Source organism: Neomonachus schauinslandi, chromosome 1, assembly GCF_002201575.2.
Source record: "Neomonachus schauinslandi chromosome 1, ASM220157v2, whole genome shotgun sequence".
Taxonomy (NCBI): Eukaryota; Metazoa; Chordata; class Mammalia; order Carnivora; family Phocidae; genus Neomonachus; species Neomonachus schauinslandi.
This window is the reverse complement of record NC_058403.1, coordinates 24,905,499-24,930,876: the sequence shown is the minus strand read 5'-3', so window position 1 is coordinate 24,930,876 and position 25,378 is coordinate 24,905,499. Positions and strand designations below refer to the sequence as shown.

Genomic DNA, 25,378 nt, shown 5'->3' with positions numbered 1-25,378 from the left:
ATAGGAACAGGTTTCTCATTATTGGAGATAAGTGTTGCAAATAGGGAAGGAGAAAAGACTAGAACGTACCCTGTGGCAATCTATTTTAATTGGAGTTGTCATTTTGAGTTCATATTTGTAGGGATGGAGCTATATCTATTGAGAGGGTCTAGGAGTAGGACATATCAGCAACAGCAAGGAGCACACAAGATCGTGTTTTTTATGTAGAAGAAACTAAAATTAGCTAAATGGAGTTGGGGTCTCCTATAAAAAGCTTGATTTGAGGACTAGGGTGGACAAAGCAGAAGATGAACCTGGAACATCTTATTTTGCAGAAAGTAAAGAAGTTCTCAAAGAATGGAGATATATCAAGACCAACAAGGGGGCAAGCTTAAAGGGTTTCACCAAATAGGAGGACTTTCTATAAAATAATTTGCTGTATTTAAAAATATCAAAGACAAGAAAGACAGAAAGAGAAAGCCTATTCCAGATTAAAGAGGATGAAAGAGGTGTAGTAACTAAATACAGTGCATTATCCTGAATTGGTTCTTGGGCAACACACATACAAACAAACCAAAGAGGTTATAAAGGGCATATTTAAGACAATTGATGAAAATGAATACATATTATAGATTAGATAATTGTATTGCATTAATGTTAAATACCCATGATTTCCTGTGATGATGTAAGAAAACATCCTTGTTCTTAGTAAAAATACAGGGTAAAGGGCACAATGTCTAATCCCACTATCAGGTGATTCAGAAAATAAATATTTTTCCAGATTGGAGAGAATGAAAGAATCATAAGGTTTTCATAGCATAAAATGCAAACCCTTGGTGAAACTCAGTGAAGGTATACAAGAGTTCTCTGTACTATTATTTGCAATTTGTGTGCATGTTCGAAATTGTAGCAATATAAAAAGTTTAGAAAATAAATATGCTGAACGTCTCCTGGGCAAGAATTAAACTCTTCTTTCACAGACCTTTCCTGCACAGGAACAGCAGTACAATAAAAATTTTATTGTATGTTTATGTGATTCCCAGTATGCAAAAGTATTGCATCATTTTACTTTTGTCCTGATAATCACTCTAGGAGGTAGATCTCCTTATGAACACCCTGTGGGGGAGGATATTGAAACAGAGACACCAAGTCACATGAGGTCAATAGCATAAGCAGGTTCAAAATTCTATCCTCTGGTTTTAAGTCAACCTTGCCTTTAAGCCACGTAAAGTTGATCCATACTGTCCAAATCTCTCTTTTAATGTTCAAAAAGAAGACAAATCAGTGACAGAGAAAAAAGAACAGGCAGAGGGAAATTTAATGACATCCATATGGCTGAGGGATGGGAACAGGAGTGTGGACAGTAGAAAGAGTTGTCCGATTAAACCATTTAGCCACCTGCAGGTTAAAACACCCGAACCAGATATACATTTCTTGGGAAAGAAGAAATAATACCACTGAGTGGCTAGGGAGAGCAAAATGCAAGGATGGTGAGGATGAGTTTGAATTCATCACAATTCTATTCTATTACAGCTTCCACTTGTGTTTGCTTGTGTTCAGGTTGAAACTGTGTGAAAACACATTTTATGTCTTATATGACTGAACACGTGCATATTAGCCGAAACTGGTTTTCTATTTCCTTTGGATATTTGTGGCTTAAAAAGATAGGATATTGGTAGCATTGACCTACAATAAGTACATCTGTAAGGTAGATAAATGAAAGATGTCACTAATAATACTGCAAGCCTGGCTGACATTTAGAAAGCACATGTTCTGCAAGAACATCAAATGGACTAATTTACCAAATCCAAGGTCAATACAGAAGGTCACTAACTTACTAAGACCTACCTTTGTGCAATAGAAAACAATGAATCTGTAGCTAAAGGTACTTTACTTGTAAATTGGGGTTTAGGTTACCTACCTGTGGCATACCAAAGCATAGAGCATGAATAGGTGGAAGGTAAAGTCATGTTTAGCAGGGGATGGGAAAATTGATTGCGATAGACACTGTTGTGGTGTGGCTGAAAACAGATTCAAGTGTAATTATCAAGAGGCAGAAAAGTCACCAAGGGGCAGTTTATGTATGAGAGAGGCTGTAGTTTACTCATCCAGATAGAGGGTATGATGCATGGAATCAGAGAGCTTTGGGTGTAGATGGGAAGTACCTTGGGTAGTCCTTGTGGAGTCCAGGTGATTAGTCAAGCTGGGATCTGGCTATGGGTCCTCATTTCAGATTCTTCGGGTTCTGACTTCAGGTTTGCCCTCACTCTGGCCCGATGGGATCAACCCTTTAATGCTTATTCCCTCTGCCCCTCACCCCCATCTCCCAAACAACTATTATAACCTTTTGCATCTAACAATTTGTCTCCATCCATCCAAGAACTTGCAATGTCTGTGTTGGTAGGGAGTTAATTTTTTGATCTGATAAACTGCAGATATGTCTTCCATTCCTGAGCACACATAGTTCTTTCCTCAGAGATTCTGGATGCTGGCCATAGAGAGGCTCATTCTAATCCTCACAGCCCAGGTCATTCTCTGGAGGCTTCTTAGGACAAGAAACTGCCCTCGGTCAGGGTTTATGAATCTTCTATGAGGAAGCTACCTTTTTTCCTGGCCTAATTCAGAAGTGTTAGAATGGGATTGCCTAGAAAGGTGACTTCTCTCATGCAAAAGTAGAAAATCAACATGTTCTTGGGCCCAAGAATATTTATTTTCTCCTCCTTTTCTCCCTGTCCCCCGCCCGCTCTATTTTCCCCTGTGGCACTGCTTTGGGCATGTCTGCTTCTAGAGGGAGAAGATAGATCCTAGAATTCAACATATATTATGTAATGAAAAAAGAGTCAGATATGGTTTGATATTACTTCTAAGATTTAGGTATGGGTAGCATCAAAAGAGATCTGACTTGAGAAGGACACATTTTTATCCCAAGTCCTTACACATGAACTTTTAGAGCACAGTTTATTTGTAACTTGAGGGCTATTTATTTATTTTTTAAAAAAGATTTTATTTATTTAGTTGACAGAGAGAGAGCACAAGCAGGGGAGCAGCAAAGAGAGAGGGAGAAGCAGGCTCCCTACTGAGCAGGGAGCCCGACATGGGGCTCGATCCCAGGACCCTGGGATCATGATCTGAGCCAAAGGCAGACGCTTAATCCATTGAGCCACCCAGGCACACTTGAGGGCTATTTAAACATGCTCTTTTTTGATACGGACAATTTCTTTCTTTCTTTCTTTTTTTTTTTTAAAGATTTTATTTATTTGACAGAGCACAAGCAGAGGGAGAGAGAGGGAGAAGCAGGCTCCCTGCTGAGCAAGGAGCCCGATGTGGGACTTGATCCCAGGAGTCTGGGATCATGACCCGGGCCGAAGGCAGCCGCCCAACCGACTGAGCCATCCAGGCGTCCCTTGATACGGACAATTTCTGACATGAAATATTGGCCTAACTGGATGATAACCAGTGCAACTTATACATTAAATATGAATTTTACACCTTTAAAAATGCTTACCTTGTGTAGGCAAGAATTTCAATTTTTTTGTGTATGTAGGAAATACAACACTTGATGCAAGTATCTAATGAGGAATGATTTCTCATTTAACCTTCTCAATTTTTAGATATGATTTTAGTGGGAAAATGATTGGTACTCTATAATGTCATACAAAGCAGGGACATTTCCCCGATGGGATGATTTTGTGAGGTGGCACGAAACGGGACAGTGTCTGCTGTCGTCCTGTCACTTGAGAGGGGACACTGTGACGTCACACTCACCCATACACACAGTGTGCCGCAGACACCAGCCAGTCATTGCTGACGAGAGAAGCACCGCAGAGCAGTTGGCCGTTATAATAAAGAGCAACCACCCAGGGCCAGGCTCCTTCTTTGGCATTATTTCCTCCGACAATCTTCGGGCTGACTTCTTGGGCCACCAGTTTGTTTCCACATGCTGTTAAAATAATTGAAGAAAGAGCATCTATTTTATTTTGGTGGATTTCTTCTGATCATGAAAACTGAGTGGATCACTACAGAGTAACTTCAGGTGCTATGCCCACTCTCTTCAGAATTTTAAAGGGCAGTTTTGAAGGAAAGAAAACATAACAAAATGTTGACTTACACTTATGGTTACACTGTAACAGAATCAGTGAATCTTGGAAACACTGTTTACTGTAATAGAAGAACAATTATATTTCAGAAATTGTGCACCTGACATCTTAAAACAGGACATAGTGTATTTTAACAAATTTTTTTTTAGTAGAATTAACCTTCAAATGTAAGTATCATATATGAAACGTGGGGAGGCTGACAGGCACAGCAGGAAAATCCTCCTGAGGTTAAACTTCAGTTGAACTGAGTTTGAACCCTTAACTCTACCACTTACATTTCATGGGATTTTGGATAAGTTGCTCCGTGTCCCTGAGATTCAGTTTTGTCATCCACAAAATGTGGGCAGTAGTACTTACTTTACTGGAATTTTGTGAGAAGTAAAAGAAACGTTTGCACTGGAGTTATTATTGTGCCATATACACAATGAACATTCAGTAAATGATAGTTATATTTAGCTTGCTTGAACCAACCTTGGATTTAATCATTGTATAATACAGAATATGTCTCAGTATGGCTAATCAGACAACTATTCAGTGCCCTGCACTGCGTGTGAGGCTGCGTACTCCACTCAGAAAATTCAACGATTAATCACAGGCCCTGTTTTCAAGGGAAATAAATATGTAAACAAGAAAATATAAAGTGTAGGCATACATAATTTAAAAACTCACTACCTGTTTAAATATTTGGATACCAACTTTTTTTCAAAGCTGAGAATTCTATTTTAAACACATAAACAAAGGAAAATAGTTTAAAAATGTGTTATACTTTCTGACCACTAGAGATCAGTATAATACAAGGAATTAAAGTACTTGCCCACACTCTCCTGATGTGGCCACAGTGGATACTGGTCACGGTGAAACAAACACATACACACACGTAATTGTAATGATTTCTATTTATAAATTTAACTGCATCTGTTGTGCGTATTATTTAGGTGTTTGAAATTTTAGGGAAAAACAAAACAAAAAACACAAAGCAAGACCCCAAATCCATATGAGATCAAGTACAATCAAAGCAATTCAGTGTTTCTGGAACATACATGATAAATTTATTTGAAATCATATGCATTCATATTGCCCAATTGACATATCCTTTAGCATAGAAGGTAATTTCAATTGAAATATAAGAAAATATACTTACATTTTATTAATAAGCAATGTGCATGCATGTGTATCCACCTAAATATGGGTGTATCAATATATATATATTCATAATTCCCTAAAGAAGAAGCCTCAATAAACTCCCCTTCTGTTCATACTCACAGTTGGGAGAGAAGTAGTTTCTAGGATGCTTTCCAGCATACTTTCAAGTTCATCCAAACTCTTTCTATATCTATAGTACTCATCAGTGAAAATCCATATTCAAAACGGCTCAGCATTCTTAGATATTAAATGATGCCTAATATTCTGTGGTACGTACAAAACTGATAAAATTGTTTTTAGCAAGCACAGAAAAGTTTAATAAGCTTTTAAAATAAAAGTAACTATTAAATTAACCAGAAAATGGAACTGAACTTTGCCTTTTCCATTCTCCATGCATTTCAGTTAGTCAAACTTTTCATGCACAAACACACATGCATTGTCTCAGTGTAGAGGAATAAATTGCTTAGTCTCTGGTCAGAATGAGCAGTGAAACCACACTTGGTCCATGTATATTTAGAGAGATTGGAGGGAAATAGAATTACGGTCCTGGAATCAGAGTTAACTTAGCCCTCTGGACATGAAGAAAGACAATGCCACAGATGATCCTGTGTCTTTCTCTCAGCCCCGTGGGGCACTATTGTGATATAAATGGATGGGTCTATATCAATTGTATTGACAAAACGAACTAATTTCTCTCCCAATATATGCCCAACAACATGGCCTTTTTTTGTTGTTGAAAAGGCTATGCTTTTTCTTTCTTTCTCCTTTCCAGAACTGCTATTTAGAGTGAGCTGTTGCCTTGGGGAATTTAGAAGATTGCATGGTAGAGTGGAAAAGCAGAGGGATGTGGGGTTGCCCAGGCTTTGAAGACTTGTCCCAGTCACTTATGAACACCACGCTTCTGTTCCCTCGGCCTTAGAGTAGAGCAAGACTCCCTAAGTCATAGACCTCTTTGGAGTAACATAAGCATACAGACAATAGGGACATCAGTGATACTGGCATTTTGTTGATAAGCATGGAATAACCGACTTCCGCTCTGAAACACGCTCATAACTGAGATGAATTTTAAAAAATATTCTTCCTTTGTTCTTTTTCTTATTCTTAAATGTCTACAAGATACAAATAAAAGAAACTTTCAGAGTGCAAACTGCTCAAGATCTATAATGCTAATGTAAATTTAGACATGCTTATAGAAGGAAATCTAGAAATCTGCTCTCTCACTTGAAAATGCTTTGCTTCACCCTCTATGAGACTAATGGTATCGGTCAAGGTCCAGCAAACATTCATATGAAACATTCAATTGAAAAGTCCTTTGCACTAAAAATACTCCTTTATCAATTTGTCTTACTGGTTGAGCTCACAGATATGATAACTTTTCATGAATAGTTGAATAATTACATAATTTCATTTTTCACCATTAAGTATGTTATTCAAGAAACTGCAAGCGAATGCACCAGCAATGACATCTTAAATCTTTGTCAGTAGTTACGGCTTCTTCTTGAAGTTATTGTCTTCCCCCCCCACAGCTGCCCCTTAATGGAACTGTAAAATTCAAAAGCCCATTTCAACAAAAAATATCATTAATGCCCAAATAGGAGAAATGACATAATGTAAGCTAAAACAGATCTTTGAATACAGGAAGAATGTTTCTTTTTAAACATTAGTAAACGCTATAAAAATTAACCTAATTTTAAAGAGCAAAAGAGAATATGTAGGCACAACCAGAAGTCTGGTCTCCTTTACTTAATGTTCATGTTCTCTTTGCTAAATACTGTGACTTTCCCTCCTCTTTCTTCTCTTCTGTTGACAGCTAATTTGAGTCGCCCTCAATAGTCAGACCAACAGTGGACTTACTTATCCCAACTCTCACAGTTCTTTTCTTTGGGGGTTTACTTGTTTATGAATCTGAAGGTAAGGATAGAAAGGACATAGAAGTAAAATTTACTGAATTTCTATCAGTGTGCTGCATAATTATTTATGCAATATTTCATTTGACTGTCTTACCATATACATAAGGGTTAGGCAATGTTATTGGATAGGATCAATTAGGTACTATTTGAGATTACCTGAATAATAATAAAAAATAAATAACTTTCAAGGTTATATGGCTAGTATGTGGTGGCATTAAAACCTGGCAAGTTTCAAAATCCATCATCTTTCCAGCCCATGTACAATTAGTCCAAGAACAGATTTTGGGACTCACCTGGGTGTTAGTATTAAGCTGCCATTAGGTGCTGTGTTTAATTTTACAAATAGTCCACTTCCAGGAGAGAAGATTGCCATTGATGAGTTTCCACTCCTAGGGAAAGACACATAGAGACAAAACAAAAAACACAAACAAAGACCCCAGACCTAAATTTCTAGTTATTTAATGCTGTGGACATTGAAATAAATTATGGGATTCCATACAAAATGACTAACATTTTAATATAAAACTTCAAAAGTTTTGCTATCTAAAAGATGGTACAAATCAGTAGAATTGTCCATAATGACATAAAATATAATTTTAATTTTTGTGTAATGTCTCTGGTTGTTTGCATGCTCATATATTACTTAACAAAGTTAAAATCAGTGCATATATTACTTGGGTATCTGATTTTTTCATTTGACTCTTCTATGTTATTTAATAATTTCCATAATGATCAATTTTAATGAAAACATCACAGAATTGCTGCACCATAATTTATTAAACCTTTTTCCTGTCGAGTGTAATCCGTCTTTTAAAAAATGCATGTAGCCTAAGAACAACCTAGAAAAAGAATATCTTCAATGTTTGCTTTTCCAAATGTTTCTTTGTTCTTGATATTTCATTCAATTCAAAGTCTAACAAGCCCTAAGGTAAAGCCAGAAGCTATGTGATTACTCTAAAAAGACAATGTGTAGCCTGGATCCTCAAGTGTCCACTCATGGGCCAGGGTGGGATAGAGAAACAGACACTCTCCATGTGACAAAAGACATTAAGTTACTAATCTTTCTTACCCCTGAAAACATGTTACACCCATGCTCTCACCTGTGAACCGTAATTAAAGATTTCTCTCCGTTATCCTGACTCTCTTCCCTAGGCTTAGCTGGAAGCTTTTAGGGTCGCAGTTCCTAATCTTGTTTCCTGCCTTGCATTTATTCCAGATTTTAATCCTCGTATAAAACCTTGCTTTTAGGTTGGAAACATCCTGACTGCTGCAAACTTCTGGTTAACAGAGAGATGATACAGTTTTTATCTTTTGGAATAACGCGAAGGATCCACCCATTGCCTCTTCAAAAGAAGATCCAGTGTCTTCCCCAGGCTGTAGCCAACACCGACCCTTTTCTATCTGTGTATAGGGAACTTCCAAGGAACACTTATAGCTGTTATGATCAATAAGAAGAAAAGAAGTAGGTTGAGAGTATTTCCTGTCTCTTTCGGATGGGACAATATCTTAAAAAAACTGAAAGTGTTTGTCTGGTACCTTTCATCCACTGAACAGAGAACTGGAACAATGGAGCTTATATGTAATGTCCCAGAATTCAGCATCTTGCACTTTAATTTTATAAACAGATAAAAGTATCTAGCACACAAATCAATGACTATTTATGTAATAACACCTGAAATGAATGAATTTGCCAAAGGGAGAATGAGTGCTGTTACTGTTATTTTTAAAGATTAAGGCATTCCCTCCAAGTAAGCAGAAGCTTAAATAAGATGATCTTATTTAAATATTTATCTAAAATATATTTGTTATAGTTAAGAAAACAAAATAGGCATAAAGACCTCAAAAAGCAGCGGAGGGTAAAGAAGCCAGGAATGCTCTGGGTCAGGGCAACTCTCTGGGGCCCCCTCCATCCCCCCCAGGAGCTTTATATTACTTCTCAGTAGACTTTGCTTTGCTGCCTACCACCACTCTTGGTCTGGTCTACCTCTCCATTCTTGGAAGTGGTGTGACCAAGAACGGCGGGCACTAAAGGCAGAAAATTCCTGCAACAACATTCTCAGTACCATTATTCTGCTGAATTCCTACATGTGTTGAACATTCTTCTAGGTAGTTTTCTATGTTCCTGACTCTCCATGACCAAGGATTTCCAAAGTATGTTCTCCAGGCAAGGAGCAGGAACCTCTGGAGAATGTGTTAGAAACGCAACTTGCCTACCCCCACTCCAGACCCACGGCAGCCAGCCGAAAACTCTGGGGGCGGGGTCCAGCCATCTGTCTGCTAACATAGCCTCCGAGTGATTTTGATGCTTGCGAGTCAGGGAACCCCTGTCAAAGCCAAATACAGTATCTATTTTTTACTCGTTCAGGGGTCTGCTTTTTGGCTTCCAAAATGACTTCTAGTTACTTGATAGGCAATTTGTTTTAAGGCACTGATAAAGTTAATTCAAATCTTAAAAAATATATTTATATATCACAGAGATGTGGATTTAACACTTTTCCATTATCTCTACCTGTTTTTTATTCTATCCCTTGACTCTCTCTCTCTCTTTTTGTTAGATTTTATTTATTTGAGAGAGAGAGAGAGCATTTGCGCGCACAGGTGGGGGGAGGGGCAGAGGGTGAGGGAGAAGCAGACTCCCCACTGAGCAGGGTGCCTGATGCAGGGCTCAATTCCAGAACCTGGGGATCATGACCTGAGCTGAAGGCAGAGGCTTAACTGACTGAGCCACCCAGATTCCTCTCTTTTATTTTTTATTTATTTATTTTTTTTAAAGTAAGCTCTACACCTAACTCATGACCCAGAGATCAAGAGTTGCATGCTCTCTTGACTGAGCCAGCCAGGCACTCCGACTAGCTCTTTTAATACAGATCCTGAGAAGATGCAGTACTATCTTTGGAAATTCAAAACAAAATTTGGACAAAATTAAATTGAAAAAATATTGAAATGTTATTTATAAATATGTTTTTTAAATCTAGAATCTATTTATTTACACACTTACCACTGGCATACTATCATGGGATTGGCAGGAAAAATTTTAACTTAAGCCTATTCTAGGAGGAAAAAAAAAGACTACAGGCAAAGCTTTAAGAATAAAGAATATTTAGTAAATGCTAATACTTCTACCCTTGGATTCTCAAATGCTGTTCCATAGTGATGTTCTAACTACCTGGCAGAGGAAAAAAATAAAGATTACACATGCACATGGAAAAAAAGGACATGAAGTCTGTATTCTGAGATGGTCTTCTTTACATTTCCTCATATAAGTCTCAAACTCACATGAGGAAGCAGACTGCAGTTAATACTACAGATACATTGTTTTGAATATAGAATATAGAAGAGAATAACTGAAAGGTTATTTTGGAAAAAAATTATAAAGTATTCACGTAATTAATTTTGTGTCGTACATACTGATGTCAGTAGCCCGAATGATGTCTAGAGGCCATCAGGTCATACAAACATTTCCAGGGGTCAGTGCTGGATGCTAGAATTTGGAATTTAATCAACTGTTTCTTATTTTAAGAAATGACGGAGACAGTAAAATATATTTAAGATGTTCTTGGCAACATGAAAGGTTAGCAACCTTTTATTATCACACTTTATTTTTGAAAAACAAAATCTCAAAACAACTGAAAAAATGAATTGTTGAGAGAGAATAAGCTAAATTAAGTTCTGCAGTTAAAGCGTGCCAATGGGTCACTCCCTGCCTCAGTTTCCTTTTCTTGCAACAAAACTTGTTTTTAATTTTTAGAGAGGCACTCTGTCAAGATTATGGCTGAGAGTTTGCATTTTTTAAATCCTGAAAATTTTAGCTCTGCAGATTTAGGTAACTCTACCACACATTCGCACAGCTGTTTGGAATCTGTAGAAATTCGGTATCACGTAGAAACGTGCCCGTATAACATTGCCTTGTTGACATGCTGTTGCCTCCTGACTACCTATTTCTAAACCTTTATTACCATTTGTATAGGTTATGCATCCTGAAAGGGCTCCCCGGGCGTCAGGAAAACCTTATTCTGTGTGAGAAAAGAAGCCTATAAATGCAACCCACCATCATTATTTTTAAGGTCATATATGGAGTATGGAGATACACTCAGAGATGGATTCTAGGGAGCAAAAGAAGGATATCCTGGAGGGTCTTGTATGGTATTAAATCTTTTGCGTTTCTTCTCAGGCCTGCTTGGGTTTCCTCTTTTGTCTTGCTCCTCACACTGTATTTGCCGTGATAAGAATTCCTCCCTGAAGCAGGAGTTTAGGTAGGGACGTTTTAAGCTGTTGGACACACTAAAGCTAAACAGAATAATAACAAATGTTGCAAATGCGGCAGCTAGGCCCGGGCGCTCATTTCACACCCCAAAAGGCTTAAGTCATGAATGGAGCCAGGTGGGATTAGTCTGAAAAGGGTTTTAGAGAAGGATGGACCTTCTTTTTCAGATTAGGGGAGAAGGAGGGGATTGATTTGGCAGGGCAAAAGGTGGGGAGAGCGTTCGAATAGGCAGGGGGATGGTGAATGAAAGGGGTTTGAGGCAAAGGCTGGGAGCATCCTACTCAGAGTCGGGGCATGCAGGCTGTTCGGGGAACTGGACACCTTTCAGCTGCAGTTGCTTATTCCTTTACCACATTTATCACAACACACCTAGCAGTCCCCTAACACTACCATAGCTTACTTAGCAAATAGGTAAGCTGAATTATTTTTAGATATTCTGACCTCAACTCCTAAGATTTTGTGATACACAGAAGGGAAAAAAATGCCAACAGACAAAAATTATCTTCACTTAATCAATTTCCTCCTTTGTGCAAGTGACTGTATTAAGAACAAGAGAGAAATTAATGGGTCAGTCTGGTAGCTGTTCTGTATTATCCCGCAGATGTAATGCTATTAGGAAGGAGACCAGTCCCTGGCATTTCCTACCTCAAATGTGGCTGAGAGAAATAATACTTAGGGGAGATTGTCAGAGACAGGATCCTTATGGTGAACATCTTGGAGAACGTGGTCTTAATCCCTTGTACTATATCCTCGACTCATTTGCAACTTTATTTTCTTAGCTGCTACTGGAGTTTATTTATTTTTGGGTAAGAGGCATATGACATACACCTCTATGTTTACTATGAGGTTTTCTCAGTGCACATATTTCTTTTTTCCAAGTTTTTATTTAAATTCCAGTTAGTTAACATACAGGGTAATATTAGTTTCAGGTGTAGAGTTTAGTGATTCATCTCTTACATACAACAGCCAATGCTCATCACAAGTGCCTTCCTTAATCTCCATCCCCCATTTAACCCAACTCCCCCTACCCATCTCCTTCCCAGCAACCCTCAGTTTGTTCGCTATAGTTAAGAGTCTGTTTCTTGGTTTGCTTCTCTTTACCCCTGCCCGTGTTCATTTGTTTTGTTTTTTAAATTCCACAGATGAGTGAAATCATACGGTATTTGTCTTTCTCTGACTGACTTATTTTGCTTAGCATAATACTCTCTAGCTCCAACCGTGTCATTGCAAATGGCAAGATTTCATTTTTTATGGCTGGGTAATGTTCCATTGCATATATATGCTACCTCTTCTTTATCCATTCATCAGCTGACGGACATTTGGGCTCTTTCCATAATTTGGCTATTGTCGATAATGCTGCTATAAACACTGGGATGCATCAATGCACATATTTTTTCAGTGCATTACTACCTTATAAGGACATGCATGGAAAATTTCCTTTAGAATTTAGTGTCATTGGGGCACCTGGATGGCTCAGTTGGTTAAGCGTCTGCCTTTGGCTCAGGTTATGATCCCAGGGTCCTGGGATGGAGCCCTGCATCGGGCTCCCTGCTCGGCGGGGAATCTGCTTCTCCCTCTCACTCTGCCCTCCCCCCACTCATGCACTCTCTCTCTCTCAAATAAATAAATAAAATCTTAAAAAAAAGAATTTAATGTCAGGAGAAATCTGTCTTCCCTATAAAACTGGTAGCATTTATCCTAGCTCATAATTAAAGTGATGTAATTTTTAATGTTTTCCTTTTTGTACAGGTTTCCAGGGATCTCAGATACAAATATTAGTAATTGTGCTGACCCTGTATGTTTTATAGATTTGCCTTTTTATTTCTTCAGACCTTTTTTTTCAGCTACTATTCTATTAATCTTACTGAACATACCCTTTGTTATAAATCACCTCAGTTTCTTTTGAAAGATAAGGGTATAAAGAAGAAGATGGAAGGAAATGAGAAAAGAAGGAAGGGAATAGGAAAGGGAGGAAGGAAGCAAAAAATAAGGAAGAATGAAAACAAGGGAAAGAGGAAGAAGGAAAATTTAAAGAAAGGGACAGAAGATATATTGGTATATTGTTCCATTAGACTTTATCAGTTTTACTCAAAATGGCCCTTGGTCTCATAGAATATAAGGCATTATTTACAGGTTGAGGAGTTGGAAATAATTTTTAGAAGGGAAATAAAATGAACAAGAAAATTTTGTTATTCATTTCAAAGGGCAAAAGTTTTCTCCTGTTCTCAACTATTTCTGTTTTAGAATATAGAAGCTTCCCCATAAATAACAGGATCTAACAAGACTAACCCTTTATCTGATACGTCATTCACAAATACCTTCTCCCATTCTGCAGGTTGTCTTTTAGTTTTGTTGACTGTTTCCTTTGCTGTGCAAAAGATTTTATCTTGATGACGTTCCAATCTTCATTTTTGCTTTTGTTTCCCTTGCCTTGGGCGATGTGTCTAGCAAGAAGTTACTGCGACCAAGGTCAAAGAAGTTGCTGCCTATGTTCTCCTCTAGGATTTTGATGGATTCTTGTCTCACATTTAGGTCTTTCATCCATTTTGAATTTATTTTTGTGTATGGTGGAAGAAAGTGGTCCAACTTCATTCTTCTGCATGTGGCTGTCTGCACTATATGTTAATTAACTTGAATTTGAATAAAACAAAACAAAACAAAACAAAACAAAAAAACCCCAAAACAAACCAGGATCTAAAGAAATGATACAGGATATTGGCTTGTATGTAATGGATTGAGTAAAAAAAAGTCCTTGAGTAAAAAAAAAAAAGTCTGTATCAGACTTTTATAGACTAAATAGCTATATGTTGTAGAAAACTTATTGGTAGATGATTCAGAGTTGTGCCAAACATAAGAGATATTTTCTTAACCCTTTATATGTATGACTATAGTCTCAGCAATTTCCTTGCCACATAAATCTCTCTGGGGTTACAAAATACCCATTAGAGTAGAAGTCAAAATAAGAATTAAAGACAATGAGAATTCTCCCTGAATTGTATCAATATAAATATGACATCTCATATAAAAGAGTCCCTTAATTCCCAATAAATTGTTTTCAAATACTTAGTGGGAGAAATCAGGAATGAGTTTTTCAGAGAAAGCAATAATACCAAGCTGTGGTTGGTGAAAACCAAGGAACAAAATTTTTTTCCCCCCCTTTTAATGATGTCATTCTTACAGAGGTTTCTTTAAACTCTCTACTTTTGTTTTGATCTACTGGGCAAGAAAAGTTTTTTTTATAGAGAAGTTAAAATAGACTGGTGTCAGAAAGACAAACTAAGGAGTCCCATGGATTGTCAGAGATGGTCCTCAAGCTGGTTGCAGTTAAAAAAAAAAAAAAGTTTGATGTTCTGTTTCATTTCACTTTATTTTGTTTTTGATACCAGATGAAATCAAATTGCCAGACTTTAGAGATGTTTTGTACAAGTTCTCTGTTTTCTACTAAAACACGTACACAAAATTTCATGGGTTCCTTTGAGATGACAAGATTACCCCACCAAAATCACCTGGGGCTCTGCAAAGACTCAAGATCTCTAGGGCCCACACTAGCCAAGGTCTGGGGTCTGTGAAGCTACTTGTTGTCGGTGATAATAAGTAAGGTGTTTGTAATTAGATAAGAAATAATTGCATATTAACTTTTACTAACCTTCCACTGAAATTTAGTCTTTCTTATACAAATGTGGGTGACTAACCACAACACTGATAGCAACACTTATAATTTTGTCATCAAAACAAATATTGCAATTGGTGCATACATCTAAAAATATCATTTATGCTCATTTTTGTCTTATAGTAATCATTAGAACCACCAACATATCTTATCCAATACCTAAATAAATACATATTACCATATCATCTTTACAATGTTTTCCTAGTTATTTTTTTACTTTTATAAAGAAAAAAAATTTTTTAGAGAGAGAGAGAGTGCCTACCAGTGGGGAGGCAGAGAGAGAGAGAGAGAAAGAGAGAGAGAATCTCAAGCAGGCTCCACACCCAGCACAGAGCCCCTGTGGGGAGTCCCTTGCTGGGCTTGATCTCAGGACCCTCAGCTGAAATCAAGAGTCTGATGCTTAACCAATTGGGCCATCAGGTGCCCCTTGATAGTTATTTTTTAAGGAAGTTAATTTCCTTTGTAATTACGTGTATTTTATTTTTTACTTTTAAATATACAAATCTAAGGAGAGGTTGGTAAGTTTCAGCAGACTGCCAAAGGGGTCCATGACATGCAAAAGATGGTTAAGAAAGCCTGCCCTAGATTGCGGTTCTCAAACTTTAGCATCAGAATCACCTGAAGGGCTCGTTCAAACACAGTTTGCCAACCTTACTCTAGACTTGCCCATGAGTAGGTCTCAGGGGGAGCTCCAGAATTTGCATTTCTGTACATGCATTCCAGGCTTGCAGATGCTGCTAGTTTGGACCTAAAAATCAAACGTCAAAAACCATTGACCACACTGAATCCAAATGTCTGGGTAAAAGACCAGGTGATTCTAACTATAACCAGGTTTGGGGGCTGCTGATCCAACTCTTGGATTACAAGTCTGTGGTACACTTGCTTTCACTCCCTTGCCCATAGAAGACGGAATTTCCTAACCACTGTGCTTTTCATAATCTGGTAAGTAATAAACTTACTAAATATGAATCTAAGAAAGTTATAAAATTACTATGCTTTGCTGTAATTATTTTCTCCTTACTTATTTTTGGTTAATTCACTTCTAATTTTAAAATAGGAAGATATCAGAGTTATAGTTTGTATATCAGGTAAATGATGAACTTTTTTGCTTGGTCAATTAAACCAAGTAAAATAAAAATTTTTCACTATCTTGCCCACAAGCTGCCCCTGCCCCTTCTCACCCTAGGAAAGTAGCTAAGAATACGATAAAAATTTCCTTTGGTGCTAAACTTTCAAATTAAAAATTAAAAATAACAGAAAATAGTATTTAATTATTCCTTTGTGAAGTTAGCAAATACAAAAATAAATCATTTAAAGTAGAAGTTAGTAATTAAATTTTTTCTGCTGATTCCTGTATCTTTGCTGTTATTTTGTGTTAAGGCTTTTCCCACATAGTTGAAAATCTGGGGACAATGACAGGAAGTATGGACAAGAACAGGAATACTTTTTGTCTACCAATTTTTAAAACTACTATGAAACACAAGTTCTATTTTCAGTTTTCCAGGACCCAGTGTTAAACTGTGGATACAAATTTGTGCTGGTGCCTATAGAGGATATTAAATCATTGATGCTCTGTTTATTTGGAAGGCTTATAAAAACAACATTTTACCCCCCACTCCCCAGCAACTTCAAAACACCTCTAAAATGGAAGAACTTGAAGTAATTCCATTTCTTACTTTGGATTTGAGAATGAGAGGCTCAACCTGAGGCTTCTGACATTTGAACTGAAGGTATCTTGCATAGGACTATTATAGAATTTAAATTTTTTTTTAGATTTTATTTATTTTTTTGACAGAGAGAGACCCAGTGAGAGAGGGAACACAAGCAGGGAGAGTGGGAGAGGGAGAAGCAGGCTTCCGGCGGAGCAGGGAGCCTAATTTGGGGCTCGATCCCAGGAACCCGGGATCATGACCTGAGCCGAAGGCAGACGCTTAACGACTGAGCCACCCAGGCGCCCCCCCCTTTTTTTTTTTTTTAAATATTTTTATTTATTTATTTGACAGAGAGAGAGACAGCGAGACAGGGAACACAAGCAGGGAGAGTGGGAGAGGGAGAAGCAGGCTCCCTGTGGAGCAGGGAGCCCGATATGGGGCTCGATCCCAGGATCATGACCTGAGCCAAAGGCAGACGCTTAACGACTGAGCCACCCAGGTGCCCCTAGAATTTAAAAATTAACAGCAGCTCCTCATAAGTAGCCTTATAGGGGTATGTATAACCAACTCTATTTTTAAGACATTAGTATTTCCTAAATTCTGTGAAGCTATAGAGACCTGATGACTTCTAGTTTTTAATGGCTTAGCAAGGCAAATCAACCACATAGTTCATTTATTGGGTTAGTAACGAGGTAGTGTGCTTTCCTAGGAAATGTCTTAAAAATCACTACCCTAAGTTTCTTTAACATTTATCCTTGCATTGGTGTAAAATATTTCCTTTCATACTTTGATCAGAGACATGAAAGTGTTATTTAAAGTACTTTTTTACTTATGCATGCTATAAATGGCAGGGAATGAAAATGTTTCATTTAAAAGAGGGAAGGCTGATGAAATCTGCCTCACATGATTTACTAGAATCTTTGGGGAATTGCATTTTGTAACCTATCTGCATAAATAATCTTGAGAGACTACAGTGCCTTTTTAATAAATTGACTCCTAAATTACTTTCCACTGTACCAAACACATCATTTTAAACTCACTAAGTTTTCTTTCAGTTACCATGCGCCAGTCTAGACACATTCTCATTAAAGCTATAACTTTCTTTCAATTACTAGAGCACTATGGAGACTATTTAATAAGTGCAGGCCCAAAGATTAAAGTCTTTGCAGAGATTACTTGACTCATTTCTGAAGAATGCAAGTGCCTGACCTTCATCAAAAATATTGTATCTAAGGCAGTGGGATGTACTATTTGCTTGATACACACTAAAAAATCTAGTTCTTTGTCCCTGTCTCCTGATGGAAGGACTGTGATTCATAGGAAATGAGGTCGGTGAACTAGAGAGTAAAATCTGGCTGGGGAAACATGTAAATGGATAGTACCCAGTTGTGTGGGGTTGCCTGTCATCCACTCAGCTCAACCTGTTTTCTAGAACGCCTTCCCTGACATGCCCAAAGTGAGCGGTTCTCTTCTAGCACATTGTATTTATCATGTTACATCGTCATTATATTTTTATGTGTCTGTCCCCACCATATTTAAAGCAAAAACCATGTTTTACTCATCCATGGAACAGACACGATATCTTTGCTAATGCTTAAATTTCTGATCCAGGAGTAATCCAAAATAATACATTTATATTAGCAACTGTTAAAAAGTAATAAAGATATATGTTTCCTTTGTAATACATTCTCTCATGCAATTGTAGGAATCCCCAACATCTTTCATTCAAAGTTTAAAAACTTCTGTCAATGAAGATACTGATATTTAGTTCTTTGTAAATGATTCATTTTGACCCCATATATCTTCCAGGAAACTATTTAGTTAAGATTCACAACCAGAATGAAAAACCTCCTGTGTCTATAACCATATAATGATGCTTGGATAGATGGTGAATTGGAACACAAGTTCCGTCATCCAGGCATTTGGATTCATCACTTGTGGAAACAAGGTCAAGTTACCAATCTCTTTAGCTTACTCTTTCCTAAATTCGTGAGTCTATAAAACAATTCCTAAGAATTACCAAGTTCGGTAGTGAAAGCAAGTGACTTCCTAGGGCCTCACCTGTATGGACTTACTATTGAACTAAAATCAACATTAAAGTAGGAATCTGGAAACATTGCCACTTACCCAGTGCTTTACTTGAAGTGAGAATAAACAACTGTCAGTTTCAATGTTTTGTTGACCCTTCATCAAAAAACATTATTCCCTCTACAGCTTACCTTCCTCCAAGCCTCTTTATGTCTCAAAGTTTCCCATATTGAAAGAATTTTTGTTAGAATACAAGCTATAATGTATTATAAAAACAATAATATATATATATATAAAGTGCAGGAAGTCTCTGATTAATAATCCTCAGTTAGGATTATTTACATAATGGATGATAAAACTCACATCCTCCTTTTGCTCTTTATAGGAATTTGTTTTCCTGATGAGGTTGACATCGCTCAAATGAGACTTAAAGCTGGGGAGTTCACATTCTGAATGAACAGCATTTTAGGAAGTAATGGGAATTGAAAACTCTCAATTCAAATTGCAAGAAATTATGGGGCATTTCTGACACTCTGAATGGGACCTCAACACATTTTCCAATGGTGAAATACCTATATGCGGTGGTTAGGTACTAGATTGGCATTAATATACAATGTAACTCTCCCAGTCTACTAGAAATTAAATGGCCATTATAGATTACATCAAGACCTAATCACTGCATTGATGTTATTTCTAGTGGAAAATATGTCTTTGGTTAAAAAAATAAACATTTTGAAATAAATTCTGAAAATTTGGGTATAGCATGAAGACTATATGATTATTAATCAGCTAAAAAGAAGGGCCCCTTATAAAGAAAGCAATCAATTACCTTTGATTTTGATGAACTAGGAACAGTTGAGATAATTGCCAAATGCTGAGGTTATGTGTGGATGTTGACTTTTTCACTTTATATAAAATTTTTAGAATGGATTAGAAAATCAGTCCCCATCAGGACAGAAGGAAAATGATAATGATTTATAGTTGAACAACTTTGGGCATTTAGATAGCTAGATATTTCTATTTTATATGCACATATATTTATATGTAATGAATAATTTATTTCTTTAGCAAATGTTTATTTAATACCTATATTTTGAGACAATGATAAGTCTGAATGTTAGCAATGCAGTAATGGATAAAATAGGCATAGTTCCTATATTTACGGACTTTATGGTTTAATATGACAAGATAAACTAGTAAATAATATAGTGCTATACATGGTAAAATAACCATCCATGATCTAATATGGTTAAATCTCCCAAATCATGAATACCAAAGGGTCAGAATGCTGAATTAGAGTTGACTATACAACTTAAAAGAAGCAGATTATTACTACTCTTCCCTTCTATTTTAAACTTCATTACTTTTGAGATTGATGGGAAGGTAAAAAATGAAGATGGTGAACTTGTATATTTGATGTAATATATTATGACAGACTGGAACTATAATAAATTTTAGGTGCATCATTAATGTGGAATTATCACTTTCATTATGCTTCTTCAAAAAAATCTTGAAATTTTGCATACCCTTTCTCACAGTAATTATATTGCTACAGATTTTCCAAAGGAATTATTGTGGAAATGTTGCAAAGATACAGCAAAAGCATGTTCTGTTCTCTAAGGACCCTTGTGATTAGTTATATATATATTGTGATATAGCATAACAAAGAATATTTCATTTTCTTTGATAATTTATAGAAAATATTTAATGACATGAGAAATGCTCATGTGTAAGTAGACTATAAAACAGCATAATATGATATTTTGTATGATTTTATAATACAGTATTTCTATATACTTAGTTTATATCATATTTATAAGAAGGTTATTAACAGTGGTTGTTTTTGAGGTGTTAATCAAGATTTTTATTTTCTTCCTTTTGCTCATGTGTATTTTCTAAATTCATAACTTCCATAAATATTAAATGTCTTAATAAACCCAGTTTGATACCAATAAAATAGTTTGAGAATCTCTTAAAACAGAGCTGAGTAGAATTACTTACCCTAGTCCCAGCAGCTGACAGACATCATTTGAAATCTGGGTGGTCCAGTTGTCAGCACAAGCTATATACCATATGCTCAGGATTCTGAACTGCACCAAACCATTGTTGTTCATTGTGCCGTTGAAAAGACGCACTAAAGAGATTCGATCACACACAGGGTCATTTTGACCTAAGTTGTTAAAAGTAAATAATGGGCTCTAAACTACATGTGTTGGGGTGCCTGGGTGGCTCAGATGGTTAAGCATCCGACTCTTGATTTCAACTCAGGTCATGATCTCAGGCTCCTGAGATCGAACCCCACCAGGCTCTGCGCTGGGGTGGAGCCTGCTTAAGATTCTTTCTCTCCCCTTCACTGTGCCCCTCCCCCTTCCATGTTCTCTCTCTCTCTCTCTCTCTCACTCTCTCAAAAAAAAATAGTAAAGTACATGTGTAATGTTCTTAACATTTAGAGTTTAGAGATTGATCGTAATTTTTCTTAAGAGTATGAGAAGGCCTAAGTTGGAAAAATACAAATTTGGTAGACTTAACATTACTCTTTTGTATATCTATAAAAATGGAAAAGGCAGAGATATGGAAGTTTATTGCATATCAGTACAGCATATAAACAGAAAATAAAGTTATTTGTGAGGAGCATGTCTTACAAGCTTAATCTCTAAAAGAAGGAAAATTCAAGTTCAGAAACAACTTTAAGCACTTTTTCCCCCCTACTTCCTTCTCTAGAAACTATTTTCTTTGGCCTTGTTCTTTTGCTGTTTGGTTTCCATCTTCTTCCCTGCCATTTTACAAGCACGTTGGATACAGTTATAAACGCTGTGAATGGCCAGGTAGGGACCGGGCCAAGCTAAGTGAGTTTATCAAACAGGTGAAACATCAGCAATGATAGTTTCACCACAAACACCATACTGTAATTCTGTAAGTTAATGTTATTGTTTACATTTTTTTCCCTATTCTGAGCAAAGTAAGAGCACTGACTTTAGAATTAGACAGACTTAAGTTGAAAAGGCAACTCTAGCCCTTACCAGGTGTGGGATCTTTGGCAGCCATTTAACTTCGCCAAGCCTCAGGTTTCTCATGGCTAAAAAGAGCTAATTCTTATTATGATAAGATTATTTTACAGTGCTCAGTTATAGCACATACTAAGTAGCATTTAATATTTGCTTAGAAATAAAAGCAAGACATAGAAAAAGTAGCCATTGCTCATTATGTTATAGAGATCTGGAAGTGGGCTAGGCTGAGGACTCAACAAAGCAGGAGTAGGTATTGAAGAACCAAGAATACAAAAGGGCAAGTCTAACATAGTTCTAAGTAAACATGAGGGTGTCTTCATATGCAGACAATGGGCAGAGCATCATAGTCATTAAGGGCGGTGCTAGAGGGCCTGGTGCAGGCCATTGTCTCTCTCTGGTATTTTATGGTTTCTATGTGAATATGGGTTGTCCTAGACTTAAAGTTACTAAATTTACATTTAAATAGACAAATAAAACAGGGGTCTGCATGTTGACTTTGCTCCTAACCGGAATGGCGTTGGAAGTGTTGAAATCACTGGGGGATGATCATACCCAAAATCACCAAAACACGACCTGATAAACACATTCCTAATCTTTCTTTTACATTTGGAGAATCCAAATGTAGAGGCTAACGCGACAAAAGGGTTTTCCTAAAAATAGAACATACCGCAATGTGCTTCATCTGAGCCATCCTTACAGTGTAGAAGACCATCACAGAGATTCACCAGTGGGACACACTCTCCATTCTTACACTGAAAATGGTCTTCTTTGCAGGGCTCTATGAAGAGAGAATATTATGTATAGGGTGAAGAGGTGACAAATAGATGATCCTGTAGTATCCATCCCATTTCTGCCTCTTTACACATGAGCCTTTTACCCCAGTGCATGGTTGAGCTAGATTTAATATCAAGTAAGACTATACACACTTAGTTGCTCAGGATACCTCTGCAATAGTCATGTCAATGCCAGAGATGTGGCTTGAGAAAAGCGTGGATAAACCCTTAGGCATCTTCTTTGCAGCAGAGCACAGAGCAGTTCTAAGAGATGGCCAAGAGGTTTGGGATACACCCCTCCCTCACAAACTCTGTTAGTTTCTTCAATAAACTCCACCACCCCAAATGAACATACAAGCAACAACCATTGGAATGTTACACAAGCATAAAAAGATCTATTGATTTCACCACCCAAATGATACACCAAAACTTATACTATAGAGGAATGTGGAAGTTGTCTTTTGGCAGGACCAAAGTTGGACCAGGCTGTAAACAGTGAGATCATGTAAAGCATGGGTCAGGTAGGAAAAGTAGTTACAAAGAAATGGAAACTCTACATTAGCAGTAATTTGTTAGGAGCTTAAAGATGGAGCTCCAAACAAGTAAATCAGGGTTAGAGTCAAGGGAATGTGATTGGCATATGAAGAAACAGAAGGAAAATGAAGAGACTGAACAAGGAAGGAACTGAGTGGTTCTGGAGGTAGTTGGTGGTTTCTAGAATTTGAGTCATGCAAAAATGGGCCTACTGGAAATATTCATTGTTTGAGGAAAGTGGATACTGCTGTTTCCTGGAACAGTTTGATCTTATAGGGTTTTATGCAGGGACAGAGGGGTTTGTTCCCTCAACATGTTTATTTATTTATTTATTTTTTATTTATTTTTTTCTTTTTAAAGATTTTATTTATTTATTTGAGAGAGAGAATGAGAGAGAGCATGAGAGGGAAGAGGGCAGAGGGAGAAGCAGACTCCCTGCCGAGCAGGGAGCCTGATGCGGGACTCGATCCCGGGACTCCAGGATCATGACCTGAGCCGAAGGCAGTCGCTTAACCGACTGAGCCACCCAGGCGCCCCTATTTTTTATTTCTAACTGTAGCTTGGGAGGGATAGCTACATGGCAGTATTAGGATCTGGGTTGAGGGCCACACGGGATTTGGCTTCCCTGAGAAGGGAGATAGTGGTTGGGTACGTAGAGGCTTGATGTTTCTTCCCCTACATGATGCATGAATGATCATAATGGGGAAACAAAAGCCCTTGATAAAAATAAGGAAGAGGGAAACCTATATTTTGAAAGCTATTATGGATATTACTCATAAACTATTATATTGTTTTCAAGGAGGCACAATTCATGTTAAAGTGGTTTCAAAACTGAACTGTACTAATCTCCATATGGACTTTCTCAATTTAGCATGATCATATGTAATGGCACTTGAAAGGAATCATTCCTGTTGTTTTAAATCTAGGTTGTAGCCCCAAATCTGAGAGTACTGATCAATACTCTTACACTCTAAAAAGAGGTACTAAATGTAGCCATACTACACTTACTAAAAAAAATATCAAAATTGGTCTAGCAACAATCAATACTCATCACCTATTTCCAGATATATATATATATAAAGAGGATAAGAGTTTTTTTCTAAAGAAAGTCTGTGTAATGACCTTGAGGAAGAGTGTTTTCAAGTGAGAGAGGGGAAGATGGTGCCATCCAGCACACCAAGTGAAGGAAACTCCAAGACAACAATTCATATTGAGTTGCCTTAAAGGAGGAGGGTCATCAACCACGCCCCACCTGAATTTTTTTTTTTACACCAAAGAATCTCAAGGGCTGGTGCTTCCATGGGATTAATGCAGGAGCTTTCAGATTTTTTTTCAACTCGTGTGTGTGTCTGTGTGTGTGTGTGGGGGGTATGTGTATGTGTGTGTAAATAAATTAAACATGCTTATTCTGTTTTATTCTTTTTTTTTTAAAGATTTTATTTATTTATTTGACAGAGAGTTACACAGCAAGAGAGGGAACACAAGCAGGGGGAGTGGGAGAGGGAGAAGCAGGCTTCCCACTGAGCAGGGAGCCAGATGCGGGGCTCAATCCCAGGACTCTGGGATCGTGACCTGAGCCGAAGGCAGATGCTTAACGACTGAGCCACCCAGGAGCCTCATATTCTGTTCTGTTCTATTCTGAATTTTGTTCTATTTTATTTTATTCCATTCCATAATAAGAAATGCTAGTCAAACCAAATAAATTGATTTCATGATCAGCTTTTTGAAAATATCAGACTAAACTGAAGTATAGTGAATAACTTCACAGGAAGTGGTGACTTTAGTTTCTTAGTTTATGGGCAGATAGCTGTACAAATAAAGATTTATGTTCACTTCATGTGTAATGAATTCAAAGTCGGAAGTTAGGCTGGAACTTCCCTTGATGGTAGTTAGGGGCCGGGAGAGAGGATGGCAGTGGAAACAACCTGCATTTTCTCCATGTGGGAAAAGTGCATGACTTTCCTTTGACCAATGGACACTGGATAATTGAGTGACAGCTGACTCCAACACAAAGTGGAGAGATAGAAATTGGGGTGAGGGGTGGATTAGGAGCTGAGTAGGGCTATAGGAGATTGTCTAGGAAGAGTACCACTCATGCCAACAGTGCAGTAGTCCTGGGATGGGGGCGGGAGAAGAATGCTCCAAATAACCCACAGTTCTGTTCTACAAAAGAGCTAGCACTTGGCCAGGAGCCACTATTAGCCAAAAGAAAAATACAGTGGTGATAGAATTTTCCTGTTTGCCTCTCCTCGGACACTACAGCTATAGGAAGATGGAAGGAAAAGAAAGTGGAAAATGAGTCAAAGGCAGTATTTCTACT

General features: G+C 37.4%; 1 protein-coding gene across 1 annotated transcript in view; it reads right to left on the bottom strand.

Moving 5' to 3' along the window:
- The window catches only part of TMPRSS15 (transmembrane serine protease 15), a 113,328-nt gene that overhangs the window by 16,716 nt on the left and 71,234 nt on the right, over window positions 1-25,378 (bottom strand). Inside the window, exons 18-22 of the mRNA XM_021679286.1 lie at window positions 22,419-22,529; window positions 20,745-20,877; window positions 7,423-7,518; window positions 4,088-4,137; window positions 3,745-3,919 (exon numbers count right to left, since the gene is read on the bottom strand). Of these exons, the coding sequence (XP_021534961.1) occupies window positions 3,745-3,919; window positions 4,088-4,137; window positions 7,423-7,518; window positions 20,745-20,877; window positions 22,419-22,529 (565 nt within the window). The remainder of the gene's footprint in view (window positions 1-3,744; window positions 3,920-4,087; window positions 4,138-7,422; window positions 7,519-20,744; window positions 20,878-22,418; window positions 22,530-25,378) is intronic.